At 42.4% G+C, this 14,156-nt stretch overlaps 1 protein-coding gene across 2 annotated transcripts in view; it reads left to right on the forward strand.

Moving 5' to 3' along the window:
* The window catches only part of PSD2 (pleckstrin and Sec7 domain containing 2), a 76,922-nt gene that overhangs the window by 18,187 nt on the left and 44,579 nt on the right, over positions 1–14,156 (forward strand). For both annotated transcript variants that reach the window (XM_056811392.1, XM_001376699.4), the window contains one exon: positions 284–823. In XM_056811392.1, coding sequence (XP_056667370.1) covers positions 342–823 — 482 coding nt within the window. In that variant the 5' untranslated portion in view covers positions 284–341. The remainder of the gene's footprint in view (positions 1–283; positions 824–14,156) is intronic.

The following is a 14,156-nucleotide window of genomic DNA, read 5'->3' on the forward strand; positions in this document are numbered from 1 at the left end:
GGGGTTCTCTTTCCTGTCATCCTTCTGTTTTCAGGTACACCCCAAACTACTCTTATTATCAAGGCATTGTTTGGATTCCAAAGAAATTCTGGATTTTAGGCAATGACCTTCTTCAGGGCAGGGCCCAGATCTATGTCATTCTGTTTGCATAACTTTGAATGAAATAGGGCCTGATAATTGTGATGTATTAACTGGTAAGATTAGTTGGAAGCTTAGAGAGGGAAGGGAACTCAGGGTTTAAGCTTCTCTTACATGGATCCTTTGTCTTTCTTTCTCCACTCAGGTGACACTGAGTCCCAGACTCTGCTGGGGTAGAGTTGCTGGTGGAGCTGACCACCACCATGGATGATGAAAATCTCTCTACATCACCATCAGTGGAAGGCAGTGCCTCCCACAGCCTGATCCTGGGACTCCAGCCTAACAGGGAGCAGCCACTGAGAGAAGAGTCTACAGATGATCAGCTTTTCCCCTCAGATGGAGCCAAAGGGGATAGGAGCCTAGACGGAGAACATGTGGTTAGCAGTGGGGACACTTGCTTGACTGAGCCTCCAGAGCATTGGAAAAGGACAGATACCCTAGCCTGCGGGAACAGTGCTGAGGGCAGGGATGGTGACCTCTGTGATTTATCACACATGAACAGTGAGTCTTTGGAGTTTGGGTCAGGCCAAATGATGGACTTGGATGATGCTGAAGCTTCCCACATGAGTGGTTGCAGTGACTATTGGAGGGAAAAAGAACTTGAGAAAGGGGAGATCCCTTCCCGGAAGTTTGGGTATCAACAGCCACTGAGCAGTGCTCCAGGGTACCCTTGTCCTGAAGTCAGGTAAGGCACTCTCTTTTTTCATAATATGGCAGGCATGGCCTTGATGTGCAGTACTGGCTTTGGAATTAGTAGGATATGGGGGTTTTAGTTTCTTCTTGTCATTATCAAGCTGTGTGATTTAGAATGTACCATGATAGGCAAAGGGGATGAAAAGATCAAAAAGCTGCTATCTCTGCCCTCTAAGAAATCATAGACTAATAGGGGATATTTGGAACGTATTCATCTCAATTCAACAAACATTCATTAGGCACTTGCTGTGTGCAAGACATTAAATGCTAGGCTCTAGGGATACAACATCAAAAACAAATACAGTCCCCGTCCTTAAGGTAGGTCCTTCATTCTACTGAATAAGGATAAAACATACACAAATGATAAATACATAAATGCTTAATAAGACCAACACAGTAAATATTAAGGTTTCTGCTGCTGCTACTGTTATATTTCCCAATAGATTATGCTTAGGGCTTTATGCTGGTGGCAGGACTGATTTGGTAAGTTGGAAACTGACTTTGTCTGGGAAGGAAGGGGAAAAGCCCTAGTGAGTTGTACAGTTGATATTTTTCTTATGGGAACTGGGAAGAACAGCACTGGCCTAAACCACTAGGAAACACTGCCTATAGCTCAGGCCACAAATTCAGGGACCAAGAACAGATTTCTCTTTCTTCTTTCCTTCCTTCCTTCCTTCCTTCCTTCCTTCCTTCCTTCCTTCCTTCCTTCCTTCCTTCCTTCCTTCCTTCCTTCCTTCCTTCCTTCCTTCCTTCCTTCCTTCCTTCCTTCCTTCCTTCCTTCCTTCCTTCCTTCCTTCCTTCCTTCCTTCCTATTTTAGAATCTATACTAAATATCTGTTCTAAGGAAGAAAAGTAGTAAGGACTGGGCAATGGGGATTAAATGACTTGCCCAGGGTTGCATAACTAGGAAGTGTCTGAGATCATATTTTAACTCATGACCTCCCATTTCTAGACCTGGCTCTCAATCCACTGAGCCTCCAAGTGCTCCCCACATTGTAGACTCTTAATAAATGTTGATTGATTGATTGGTTGATAGTGTCACAGCAGGAGTGCCATTCAATCTTACCTTCCTGGATTGAATGAATTCAGAGAATAGTGTGGCAAAATGGAAGTAGTGCTGGATTTGGCATCAGAGGACTCTGCTATTTACTGACTTGGATTAAACCACTTAATCTCTCTGGATCTCAGGTTCTTCATTTGTAAAACGAGTCACTAGGTGACCTCAGACTTAGTTTAGAGAAGAAAAGACCCAAAGGAGAGGCAGTAGCTCTCTTTAAGTGGTTGACTGTCATGTATAGGAGGAACAAAATTTATTCTCCTTGGCCCCTCTGAGCAAAACCAGGAGCTACAGATACTGGGAGATCGGCCTAATGCTGAGAACTGTCCAGAAGTGGAAAGGTTATCCTACTGAGATAGTGGGTTATTGCTCCAAAATGGTCTTCAAGCAGAATCTGGGTATGACACAGGGGGCATTACTTTTATCTATAGGTCAGGATAGATGGCTACCAAGGTCCCTTCTAACTCTCACATTCTGGGCTTTGGTGACCTTAACATTTCTTCCAGTTCTAAGTCTGTGAGCCTATGAAATATAACAACCTCACTTTTTAAAATTCTGCTCTATGACACCAGACAGAGCAAAAGGATTAGGTTTGCAGGTGTGATGCCATTTTATTTTTATTTTCTTCCAGTGATATTTTATGACATTCCCCCCAGTTACATGTAGAAACAGTTTTTAACATTTGTTTCTTGATATTTTGTGATCCAAATTTTATCCCTCTCTCCTCTCTTTCCTCCTGTAGCTGGCAAATAAATTTGATACAGATTATACATGTGCTATCATGTAACACGTATTTCCATATTTGTCATGTTGTGAAAGAAGATATGTTTGTGATACCTTTTTAACTCCATGAGATAATGTGGTATAAAAACAGATTTGAATGAATAAATTGAGGGAATGAGTGAAAAATATTCATTAAGTACCGAATACTGTGCTGAATTCTGGGGATACATATTCAAAAAGTGAGATAGTCTCTGCCCCCAAAGAATTTATATTATAATAAAGAGAGACAATACATATAGGGGAGTTGTGACCAGGGAAGTATGTTTTGGTTTCAGAAGTTACAGAGAATGTGAGTGGAGCCACAGGGTTGTTGATCAGTCCTTTTCAGAATCAATGATAGTATTGATTGGGCAACTGGGTGGCACAGCTGATAGAGAGCTGAGCCTGGAGTCAGGAAGATATGAGTTTAAATCCCACCTCAGGCACTTACTACCTGTGTGGCCCTCAGTTTTTTTTTTTTGCCTCAATTTCCATATCTGTAAAATGAATTGGAGAAGGAAATGGCAAACCGCTCCAGTATCTTTGCTGAAAAAATCCCAAATGGGATCATGAAGATTTTCACATGACTGAAAAATGACTGATCTACAAAAATGATTTTGATTCGAATTCCTAGAATAAGAGATAGCAAATTGGGCACTGTGAAGGTGGAGGGAGGAGAAATAAAGAGGGTTGCAGCAAGGTAGATGGCAGGAAGATGGGTGAGATGAATGACTTGATAGGATGTGAAACACGACCTGGGGCTGGATAGATAGAGTGAGCTAGAGTTGAGTTTACTATATTCACTCTAATTAGGACAGCTTAGCTCTGGGGCAGGTGCTCCAAAGAGCAGGGCAGGGCATAATCTCCAAAGATCTGGTGGTCCAGAGGGTGAGATGGTAGAGTAGATGACAGGATGATGGTCAGAGTGGACCAGGAGCAGAGGACCTAGTTTCCAATCCTGGCTCCTCTTCCCTGGGAACCTGGACAAGATACTTAATTCTTCTGGATGTCTGTTATTTCACTTGTAAAATTACAGGGTTGAACTAAGAAATTTCAAAAGTTGATTCTAGTTTCCAATTCATAGTTGTATGTCTCCTTCCTGATAACTCTGTACTCCCTCAGGCTGAGGTTGACATCTGGCTTTTCCTTCCTCCCTCCTTCTATCTCCTAGGGATTATGTAGCTTCAGTTTCTTCAGACTGGTATCATATTTGAATCCCCATCTATAGGAGTGGCAAGGGCTAGATTTCAATCCATCACTAAACATTTATTAAGCATCTACTATGTTCCAGGCACTATGCTAAGTTATGGAAATACAAAAAAAAAAAAAGGCAAAAGATAGTACCCCTCCTCAAGAGGCTTACAATCCAATGGGGGAGACAACATGAAAACAAATGTATGCTAAGCAAACTACATTCAGGATAAATAGGAAATAATTAACAGAGGGAAGACACTAGAATTAAGAGTGTTTAGGAAAGGCTTCTTATAGAACATGAGATTTCATCTGGGACTTAAAAAGAAGTCAGGGCAGCTACTAGGTAGAGCAGAGGAGAAAGAGCATTCTGAGCATGGGGAATAATCAGAGAAAATGCCTAGAACTGAGAAATGGAGAGTCACAGGATCAGAGAGTGTTAGTTATAAAAAGACTAAAACCTTAGGAGGGGGATAGGTTATGAAAGGTTAAATTCTAAACAGTATTTTCTATTTGATTCCAGAGGTAATAGGGAGCTACTACAGTTTATTGAGTAGAGAGGTGACATGGTCAGACCTGCACTTTAGGAAAATCACTTTAGAGGCTGAATGGAGGAAGGATTAGAGTGCAGGTTATTGGAATAGTCCAGACATGAACTGATGAAGACTTATACTGACTGTTAGAGGGATGAAGAAAAAGAGAGGAAGAACAATCATAGCCCTGGACAATAACTCCATAAGTCACTGGCTCTCGTATAAAATTACAGCCAATAAAATACAAGACAAAGCCATTTCTGATCCACTACCCAAAGTCTACAAAGCTCAACCTTGCCTTTAATTACATTCACTTCACTTAGAATTTATTTATTATTTACCGCGCACCAGGAACTGTGCTACGAATTAGGGATATGAAAAGGCAAGAATGCAAAAGAACAAAAAGGCCTCAAAGAGCTTACATTCTAACATCCCCAACACTCATTCTCCTAAGGCAGATAATGGTAGGAAGAGAAGTATAGGTCAGTCTCTGGAGCCTCCCACCTCCAGCCTAATCCCTGCTTTTTTCCAGAGGACTCTCAAACACTTGAGTCTTCCTCCAGGGGCTCTTTGGTATCAGAGAATGGAACAGCACTTATCCTGAACAATATCAAGCAATCATCTGGAAAGAACACTGTGTTCCTTTCTCCAGGTTCTCCTCATGGGAATGGGAATCCAAGAAATTTGTTCTATTTAAACTATTGGCTTTACATCTACATTTACATGATTTACAATCTGAGTGTCACTAGATAAGTCATTTTCCATTTTCCCTTGCTGGGCCTTAATTTCCTTACCTATAAAAAGAAGGAGCCAGACTAGATGAGGAGACTTCGGACTAGAAATCTATGATGTTCGGATGCCATGAAATCCAAAGTCGGATTGGGGCTAAGCCACTTGCCCGGAGAGCCCTTCCCACCATTTCTCAGAACCCTCTTACCCTCTGGATGCGGTGAGTCCATGAGTCACCAAGAAGAATTAAGAGGCAATTATGTGCCAGGCACTGTGCTACACAGAAAGGCAAAAAGAGACAACCCAACAGGCCCTGCCCTCAAATGGCTCTCGTTTTATTGGAGGAGGCACTAGCAGCTGAGAACTCAGAAAGCCCTTCTTGACAAGGTGCGATATTCTATTCGCGAGCCTGGTGCTGGCTTTTCCTTGTTACAAGTGAACAATGTGAAAACAAAAGACATCAACACACCCTTTCTTTTTCCCTTTATAGAAAGGTAATGAGGCCCTTAATTAGGGTACAGGAGTGGAAATGGAGAAGGTAAAGGAGGATTATGGGATTGAATGGGGCAGACAGGAGAAAGATTTCAGAACCCGAATCTACAGAATTTGAAGATTGATTTCGTTCTGATGGTCCATGAAAAAAAGATGAGGCAAAGGCAAACGTACCCCCTGATCAATGGTCTAATCAATCCATAAGCTTCCTTGATAAGAGCCAGCCTTCCCCAGAGAATGGTGGACCGACAGTTTGAATGAGACTGGGGAGTGAAGAGGGGGAGGGACCAGGAAATGCTCCAGCCCCCAAGTATTCTGTTTCCTGCTGCTTTGCCAAGGGGGAAAGCCTGGAGAGGTACGTACGCACGGCACGCACGGGGGGGGGGGGGGGGGGAGGGGGGGGAAATTTCCATTGCAGAAGTTATTAGGAAGGAGAAAATAGGTGATAGGAACCTTTTCCTGAGCACAGGGTTAGAGGAGAAAACCAACAAGTAAGGGTCCTTGAAGAAAGGAGACATGTGAGCCACAGACCAGCAAGGACAACTTCACTGACTTAATACTCCCGCCACCCCTGCATCCAGGTCCCCATCCCTGCTCCCAGGGGACTCCGGATCTAGGGCAATAAGGAAAAAAAGGAGGAAGAAGAAAAACTTCCGGACTTGACCACCATCTGGGCATCGGGGAAACTAAAAGTTTCGCTAGAAACTTGATCTGGAAGAAAAGCTCGGTGTTATGCTGCCCTGTGCAAGTGGAATGTAAATGAGATGCAAATATGCCTTTTTGACCAGTGCCTTACACCTGGCTGTGGAGCCCTGGGGAAGGGAGCCTGGTCCTCCCTCCTGCAGTACCTCCCCGCCAGGAAGCAGCTTCTTTTTACAGAGCCCACACAGCACCCAACACCCACCCTCTCTCTTCAAAGCTCCTCTCCCTCTTGACCTAAATTGTTCCTTACTGGAGCTCCTTGTGCTGTCCTTGCTTGATAACAAGGATAACCAGGCCTTGTCCTCTTTGATTGGTTTGTCCCTCCATGGTTAGTTAGCACTGGGCAATTCTCCTCTGTTCTGCCCTTCATTATCGACAGATGCCATCTCCTGACCTTTTTCCAGCCAAGGGCTTTTGGAGCCAATAGATGAGCAAAGGCAGCTTCCCAAGGTCAAAAGTAGACCCTCTCCGTGATCCTCTCCTCTCCTTCCTTCCTTCCTTCCTTCCTTCCTTCCTTCCTTCCTTCCTTCCTTCCTTCCTTCCTTCCTTCCTTCCTTCCTTCCTTCCTTCCTTCCTTCCTTCCTTCCTTCCTTCCTTCCTTCCTTCCTTCCTTCCTTCCTTCCTTCCTTCCTTCCTTCCTTCCTTTTCCTCTGAAGTAATGATTTCAATCCCCGCTCCCTCCCTCTCTCTCCCCAATGCCAATCTCTTAAGTATTCTGCTCTGAAATTTCCCTGCCACCCCCATCACTGCCTGAAAGGGGCAGAAACCAGAGAATTAATTACCGAGCCTGTCACTTAAAGGCAAGGAATCAGAATTAGTTGCCAAATAACTAGGGCTATTTTCAGACCAAAGGGTCAATGAAGGGGCCCCTGTATTCAAATGGTGATGTTCATGTCTTGAGTTCTACTCCCAAACCTTCAGACTCTTAGTCATTCTTTACCCAGAACTTGCAAACATATGATAATTCTATTTGCCACTTACATGGCACTTTCCACACATGATTCTCATTTGAACCTCACAGAACCCAATGAAATGTGTTATTAACCCTATTTGACAGAGGTGGAAAGTGAAGGCTCAGAGGGATTAAGTGACTTACCTAAGGTCACATAGCTAGTAAGTATCAAAGGCAGGACTCAAACCCAGGTTTTTCTGATTCTGGGTCCAAGCTTGTGTTTACTGTAACACCCTGTCTCTCTGTGCCCATGCACACATAGTACTCAGGCATGCCTCATTTGTGTACGTGAGCATGCCTGGACACATACATTCATCAACATGCATTCCTTGCTAATATCCTCTCCATAACCTCTCTGTTATCTCTCCCAGATGGTCTGGTTTTCTTGAACCTCCCACCATGCCTAGTGGTGTGTATGTGGGAGGGAGAGGTTTATATAAGGATCCCCTCAACAACTGCCCCTCAACTGGGCAGTCAGGACCAGAAGGGGCTACTCCCACTGCTCAAGAAGCTCCATTCATCACAGACCTGAGATCTTGCTCAATAAAAATGGAGGTAGGACTTTGATCCAGCCATAGCACTGCTGGGTCTGTACCCCAAAGAGATAATGGACAAAAAGACTTGTACAAAAATATTCATAGCTGCACTCTTTGTGGTGGCCAAAAACTGGAAAACGAGGGGATGCCCATCAATTGGGGAATGGCTGAACAAATTGTGGTATATGTTGGTGATGGAATACTATTGTGCTAAAAGGAATAATAAAGTGGAGGAGTTCCATGGAGACTGGAACAACCTCCAGGAAGTGATGCAGAGCGAGAGGAGCAGAACCAGGAGAACATTGTACACAGAGACTGATACACTGTGGTATAATCGAACGTAATGGACTTCTCCATTAGTGGCGGTGTAATGTCCCTGAACAATTTGCAGGGATCTAGGATAAAAAAACACTATTCATAAGCAAAGGATAAACTATGGGAGTGGAAGCAACTGCCTGAATACAGCGGTTGAGGGGACATGACAGAGGAGAGACTCTAAATGAACACTCTAATGCAAATATTATCAACATAGCAATGGGTTCAAATCAAGAAAACTGTAATGCCCAGTGGATTTACACGTCGGCTATGGGGGTTGGGGGGGAGGAAAAGAAAATGATCTATGTCTTTAAATGAATAATGATTGGAAATGATCAAATAAAATATATTTTAAAAAAACATGGAAAAAAATGGAGGTAGGAAAAGGCAAAGAAATTATATCCATTGGCATTGGTCAATGGGCTCTTGTCAATGACAGAGCTTCAGAGGTGTTACTGAACAAGCGATAAGAACTATAGATTTCCCTACACAAGTAACCTAGACTAATGGAGAGGGATTAGGTAGGGTCACTTCCAACCATCCATCTGTCCCAGAAAAGAAATTTGCTAAAATCTTAGGAACTTCAGGTAAATGTGGCATCCAAAGTCATAAATTTAGGGACTAGGTGGGGAGGGAAGGGTGTGAAGTATGGGAAGGCAGTTCACTCTTCCACATAGTAGTCAAATATAGCAGTGTGCTAGCAAGACCACTAGACTAAAAATCAGGAGGTCTGAGTTCTAAACCAGACCCTGCCATTCATTGAGAGTTCCAGTTTTCCCATCTCAAAAAAAAGGGGGGGGGAAATAGCCCTATTCTCTTGACCTCAAGGGTTATTGTGAAGCTCAAATGAAATACTTGTAACCCAGGTTTCCAGCTAAGCTTTGGGGCCTTTTGAGTGCTGCTGCTTATGTGACTTGACTCCTAATTGGTGGGGAGAATGCAGATACAACACTTCATGAATAGTGACGTCAAGGCAACATCTTTTGAGGCACATTCTTCAGTAGAGCAATGCATGGCTCCAAATTTCCTTTTCCTCACTCCAGGGAGGAAGAGAGGGCAGGCCTCTGGAAATTGAAGACATGTAGGGGAATCCAGCTCTTCAGAATGCCCTTGATTTCCAGATTGCTTTCCTGGAGACTTTTGAGAGAAACTTTCCCTTCAGATTGACATCAGGATCTCAGTTTCTTAGTTCAAGCTGACTCCCATCAAAAGAATTCATCCATTCTCTCTCATGTATTTTCTAGTATATTCTAACTTATAGGGTTTCTCCAATTTGCTGTCTTGTTTGAATACAAAGGGTTACTTAATATTCATCATTTGTGAAAGTCTTGTGTGACTACCATTTGGTGGAAAGAAGTAAACCGGTCATGTCTAAACTTGGTGGGGGTTGGGGAGGAGATGCTACCTTCCCCCTTTATGGGCTTAGCACTCAGGGAAATGGATATGACAATGTAGTTTAAAGTACTAGATACTGGTTGTAATAGTTGGTTGTAATAGAACACCTATTGTGCTATATAAGGGATGCTGAGCAGGATGAGTTCAGAAAAACCTGGAAAGACTTATATGAACTGATACAAAGTGAAGGGTACAGAACCAGAAGAACAATGTATATCATAATAGCAATGTTATATGTGAAGGACTAAACCATTAGCAGCAAAATGAGTCTCATTTTTGGGACCCATGATAAAAATGCTATCCAGTCAGAGAAGGGACTCATTTGTACTCCTCCCTACATTTCCCATTTCCCTGACACTCCCTGCTCCTACCCCCCTAGTTCTCCCTAGGGCTTGGTTTGACTACTTAAGAAGTGGGACAGAATTCAGATATGGGGCTGAACTTTAAAAATAAGGCTACGCAGGATGGTGAAATAGCTGGAAGAAGTACAGTGAGCTTCCTCCTTCCCTCAAGCCCCCTAATCTGATCTAGGAAAATGACTCAATCCTGATGGGGAAATAAAAAAAAAGTCACAGCAAATAATTTTTCCAGCCCAAGTACACCTAGGAAGATAGAGAGGTCTGCGGACACTGGGAATGGGGACTGATAGGGAGTGAATCATGTATGGAGTATTCCAGATCAGAAAGAACTTGTGCACTGGGGCAAGAAGGAGTCCCAGTACACACTAACAGCAATATCATATGATGATCAACTGTGAAAGATTTGGCTACTCTCAGCAATACAATGATCCAGGACAATTCTGAAGGACTTATGACAAAGAAGGCTATCCACCTCCAGAAAAAGAACTGTTGGAATCTGAATGTAGATCAAAGCATGAGATTTTTCACTTTAATTTAGTTGTGTTTTTATTTTTGGCTTTTGATTTTATATGAGTATTTTCTTACAAAAATGAATACTAGGAAATATGTTTTGCATGATAATAACATGTATAATCCAGATCAAATTGCTTGGCATCTTTGGGAAGGGGGAGGGAGAAAATTTGGAGTTTGTATCTTCAGAAAATGCATGTGGAAAATTGTTATTACATATAATTGGGAAAATTAAAGAAATATATATATTTTTTAAAGAAGGAGCCCCAGACTCACACCTGGATGGGACTTTGTATAAGGTGTAAGAACAGGTACTAACTGAAAGCTTTCTCACCTACCCATTACCCAATTCCAGGTCACAGATCTAGGGCAGACAGAGAGAACTGCACTTAAAGGTGGTAATCCAGGGTGAGAGAATGATACAGGGCTGTATCCTTTGGAATGAGAGAAATGCACATTCAGAAGCAAGCAGTGCAGGGTGGTTTGGACCCCAGGAGCAGAGCAGGTTCTTAGTTCCAGTTTCTAATGCAGTCTGAAGCCTGAAGAGGTATAACTCAGTCAGAAATCCTGGACCAAAGGGAAATTTGCAGTTCCATCACTCTGAACTAGCAGAGCTTCTTACCTGACTGATAGAGGTTGAGTCTAGAAGAAAATGCATACATGCTAAGTTAGAAACAAATATATTTCACTCAACAGGGAAATAGGAATCAAAGTTGGAGAAGAGAGAAGCAGGAATTAGAGGGAGGGTAGATGGAGGCAGGGATTAATTCTAAACAAATTAAAATAGTGACTGAAGACATACAAAAATATTTATTGCTCTTTCTGAGATGGCAAAGAATGGGGTGCCCATCAATTGAGGAATCACTAAACAAGGTATGGCATATGCAAATGTGATGGGATACTGTTATGATATAAGAAATGATGAAGGCGATAGTTTTCAGAGAAACCTTGAATGATACAGAGTGAAGTGAATAGAGCCAAGGTGGGGTAGGGTGGGGTGGGTGGAATATATATATATATATATATATATATATATATATATATATATATATGTGTGTGTGTGTGTGTGTGTGTGTGTGTGTTTGTGTATGTATGTGGTGTTGTGTGAATGTATGTATGTGTATGGGTGTATGGGTTATTCCAGGAAGACTAGCATCTCTTGGATAAGAACTTGCCAAGTCCTTTTCAGAGCTGCTCATCCATCTTTGATGTCTACCTTCCACTCAGCTCTCACCTGTGGACCCAAGAAATTGTAGCATGCTACAGTCGTTATACCCTAGTAAAACCACCTCAGCATTGATGGTAGGTTGATGGCAACCAACAGGCTTCAAAGCCATTGGTGAGTTAGGAGGGTGTCTATCCCAAGCATATGAAGACTTCCCTCTGAGGGAATGGACAGATAAGAACAGTATGTTCCAGAAGCCCTTAGGGTGGCAGAAACAGGCTTTGGGGAGCACTTAGAGCTTGATTAGATTTGAAATTACCAAGGTCATCTAGTACATCCTAGGCCATTACCAGTCATTCTGACTTTTGCCTTGCCACTGGACTTAGGTGACTGGAAGAGAGAGTGAAGCTGATGACTTTCTGCAAGTGTGCTTCCCTTAAATCCAACTCACTAGCAAGTCAAGATATCACCCCATGATGTCATTGGTCCTCTTTGAAAATAAAGTCTGAACAACAATGTGTATACCCACAAGTGTATAAATACATATATGCATACACATATATGTGTGCATGTATTCTTTTGGACAAGGTTGATGTGGAAATTTGTTTTGCTTGACCATATGTTTCCCCTGCCCTTTTGGTCTCAATTAGGAGGAACAGAATGAAGGAAAGGTGGATTTTTGTTGATTGAAAAAATTGAATTTTTTTTAATTAAAAAAATGAGGCTCCAATAAGGTTTGCCTTTAGATAAAGGATTGTCTTGATCTCTCCATCCCTGTTATTGTCCTATCTTCCTTTTGTTGATAAACTCCCAGAGGAGGCCGTCTACAATAGTATTTCCATTTTCTCTCTTCTTAACTGTAGTCTGACTTCTGACCTCATTCAAGTGAAAGTACTCTCCTGTATTACCAATGATCTCTTGTTCAATTGCTTTATTAATGGTCTCTTAATCACCAAGCCTTTTCTCAATCCTTATCGTTCTTGACCTCTTTGCATTCTAGGTTTCCTCAATGTTCTTTTCTCTCTAGGTTCTAAGATAACTCTCTCCTTGTTCTTTTCCTGTCTAACTGCTCTTTGTTCTTTTCTGGGCCATACATATATTATCATGAAAACATACTTCCATATTGGTCATTGCTGTAAGGGCACACTCTTACAAAACCACAATCCCCAAATAAAACCGTAAATACACTGATGTGAAAGATGGTATACTTTGATCCGCAGCCATCTGACTTGAACCTGACTGCTCTTTTTCAGTCTACTTTGCTGTATCTTTATCCAGTTCATGCCATCTGTGGATGTCTCTTAGGCCTTTGTTTGATCCCTCTTCTCTCTCTCTCTCTTCTAAAATGTTTCACTTGGGGGGCAACTGGGTAGCTCAGTGGATTGAGAGTCAGGCCTAGAGATGGGAGGTCCTAGGTTCAAGTCTGGACTCAGACACTTCCCAGCTGTGTGACCCTGGGAAAGTCACTTAACCCCCACTGCCTAGCCCTTACCACCCTTCTGCCTTGGAACCAATACACAGTATTGATTCCAAGACAGAAGGTAAAGGTTTAAAAAAAATAAAATAAAATGTTTCACTTGGTGATCTCATCAACTCCATGGATTTAACTATCACCTTTGTGCAGATGATTCTCAGATGTATTTATCCAGTCTTAACTTCTCTCCTGATCTCTAGTGTTGTGTCTCCAAAAGTCTATTGGATATCTCAAACTGGATGTTTCATAGACATCTTAAACTCCACATGCCTAAAACTGAGCTCATTATCTTTCCTCTCAAATCCTGCCTTTCTTAACTTCTCTTCCTAGCTTCCTAACAGTGACTACTCCAGCCTCATTTCCTAAGAGCCAAGTATGTTATGTTTAACTTCTCCCCTAGTTTCTCCTTAAAGAAACAGAGAGAGTCCTTTCATATCTGTCATTAGCTCAAGCTATCACAGTTTGTATCCACTCAATTTTGGGGCCATAGCACCCCACTTAGCATCAGATGAGTTTTTGTATAGGAATATTTACTTCAAAGAACATTCTCCCTTAACACCTGGGAGCAAAATAAAAAATCACAATGTGCTCCTTAGACTTTGGGGAGGGAGGGAGTTAAGTTCACAAATTAGCTCAGTTCTAGTATAGCTCAATCTCATAAAGTTCCAGGTCCAAAGCTCCCCTGGACTTGTGTCCTGATCACCCTTTGATCCTAGCTTCTCTGGCTTCTCAAGACCTCTCTACTGCTCTGATCTAGAACCTTGGCTCCAAGATCACCATGGCTTAAGCTCCTGAGTCTGGAGACTCCACTCCATGCACCTAGAACTGAAAAGGTCAAATGAAACAGACAAAAATCCCAATCTGGAAGGCTGAAGGTAAAGACCACCATTCTCCCACCTAGATTCTTGAATGGTATCCATGTTGTGGGTGAACAAGATCTTCACCCTTGGAAGTCATTCGAAAGAGCAAGCTTGTTCCTCTTTCAAAGAGATGTCAAGATGTAACCATTTCTGACCATGTAGCCAATGGAAAGAGGCTGTTCCCACAGCTGGGGTAGGGGCATAGAGAATGTCTTTTTCCAGAAGCAGGTCCCTAGTGTCTCCTTCATCATAGGTGATCTGAGCCTTCCTAGTTTCACCTTTGACTATGGACA

Source organism: Monodelphis domestica, chromosome 1 (genome assembly GCF_027887165.1).
Source record: "Monodelphis domestica isolate mMonDom1 chromosome 1, mMonDom1.pri, whole genome shotgun sequence".
Taxonomy (NCBI): Eukaryota; Metazoa; Chordata; class Mammalia; order Didelphimorphia; family Didelphidae; genus Monodelphis; species Monodelphis domestica.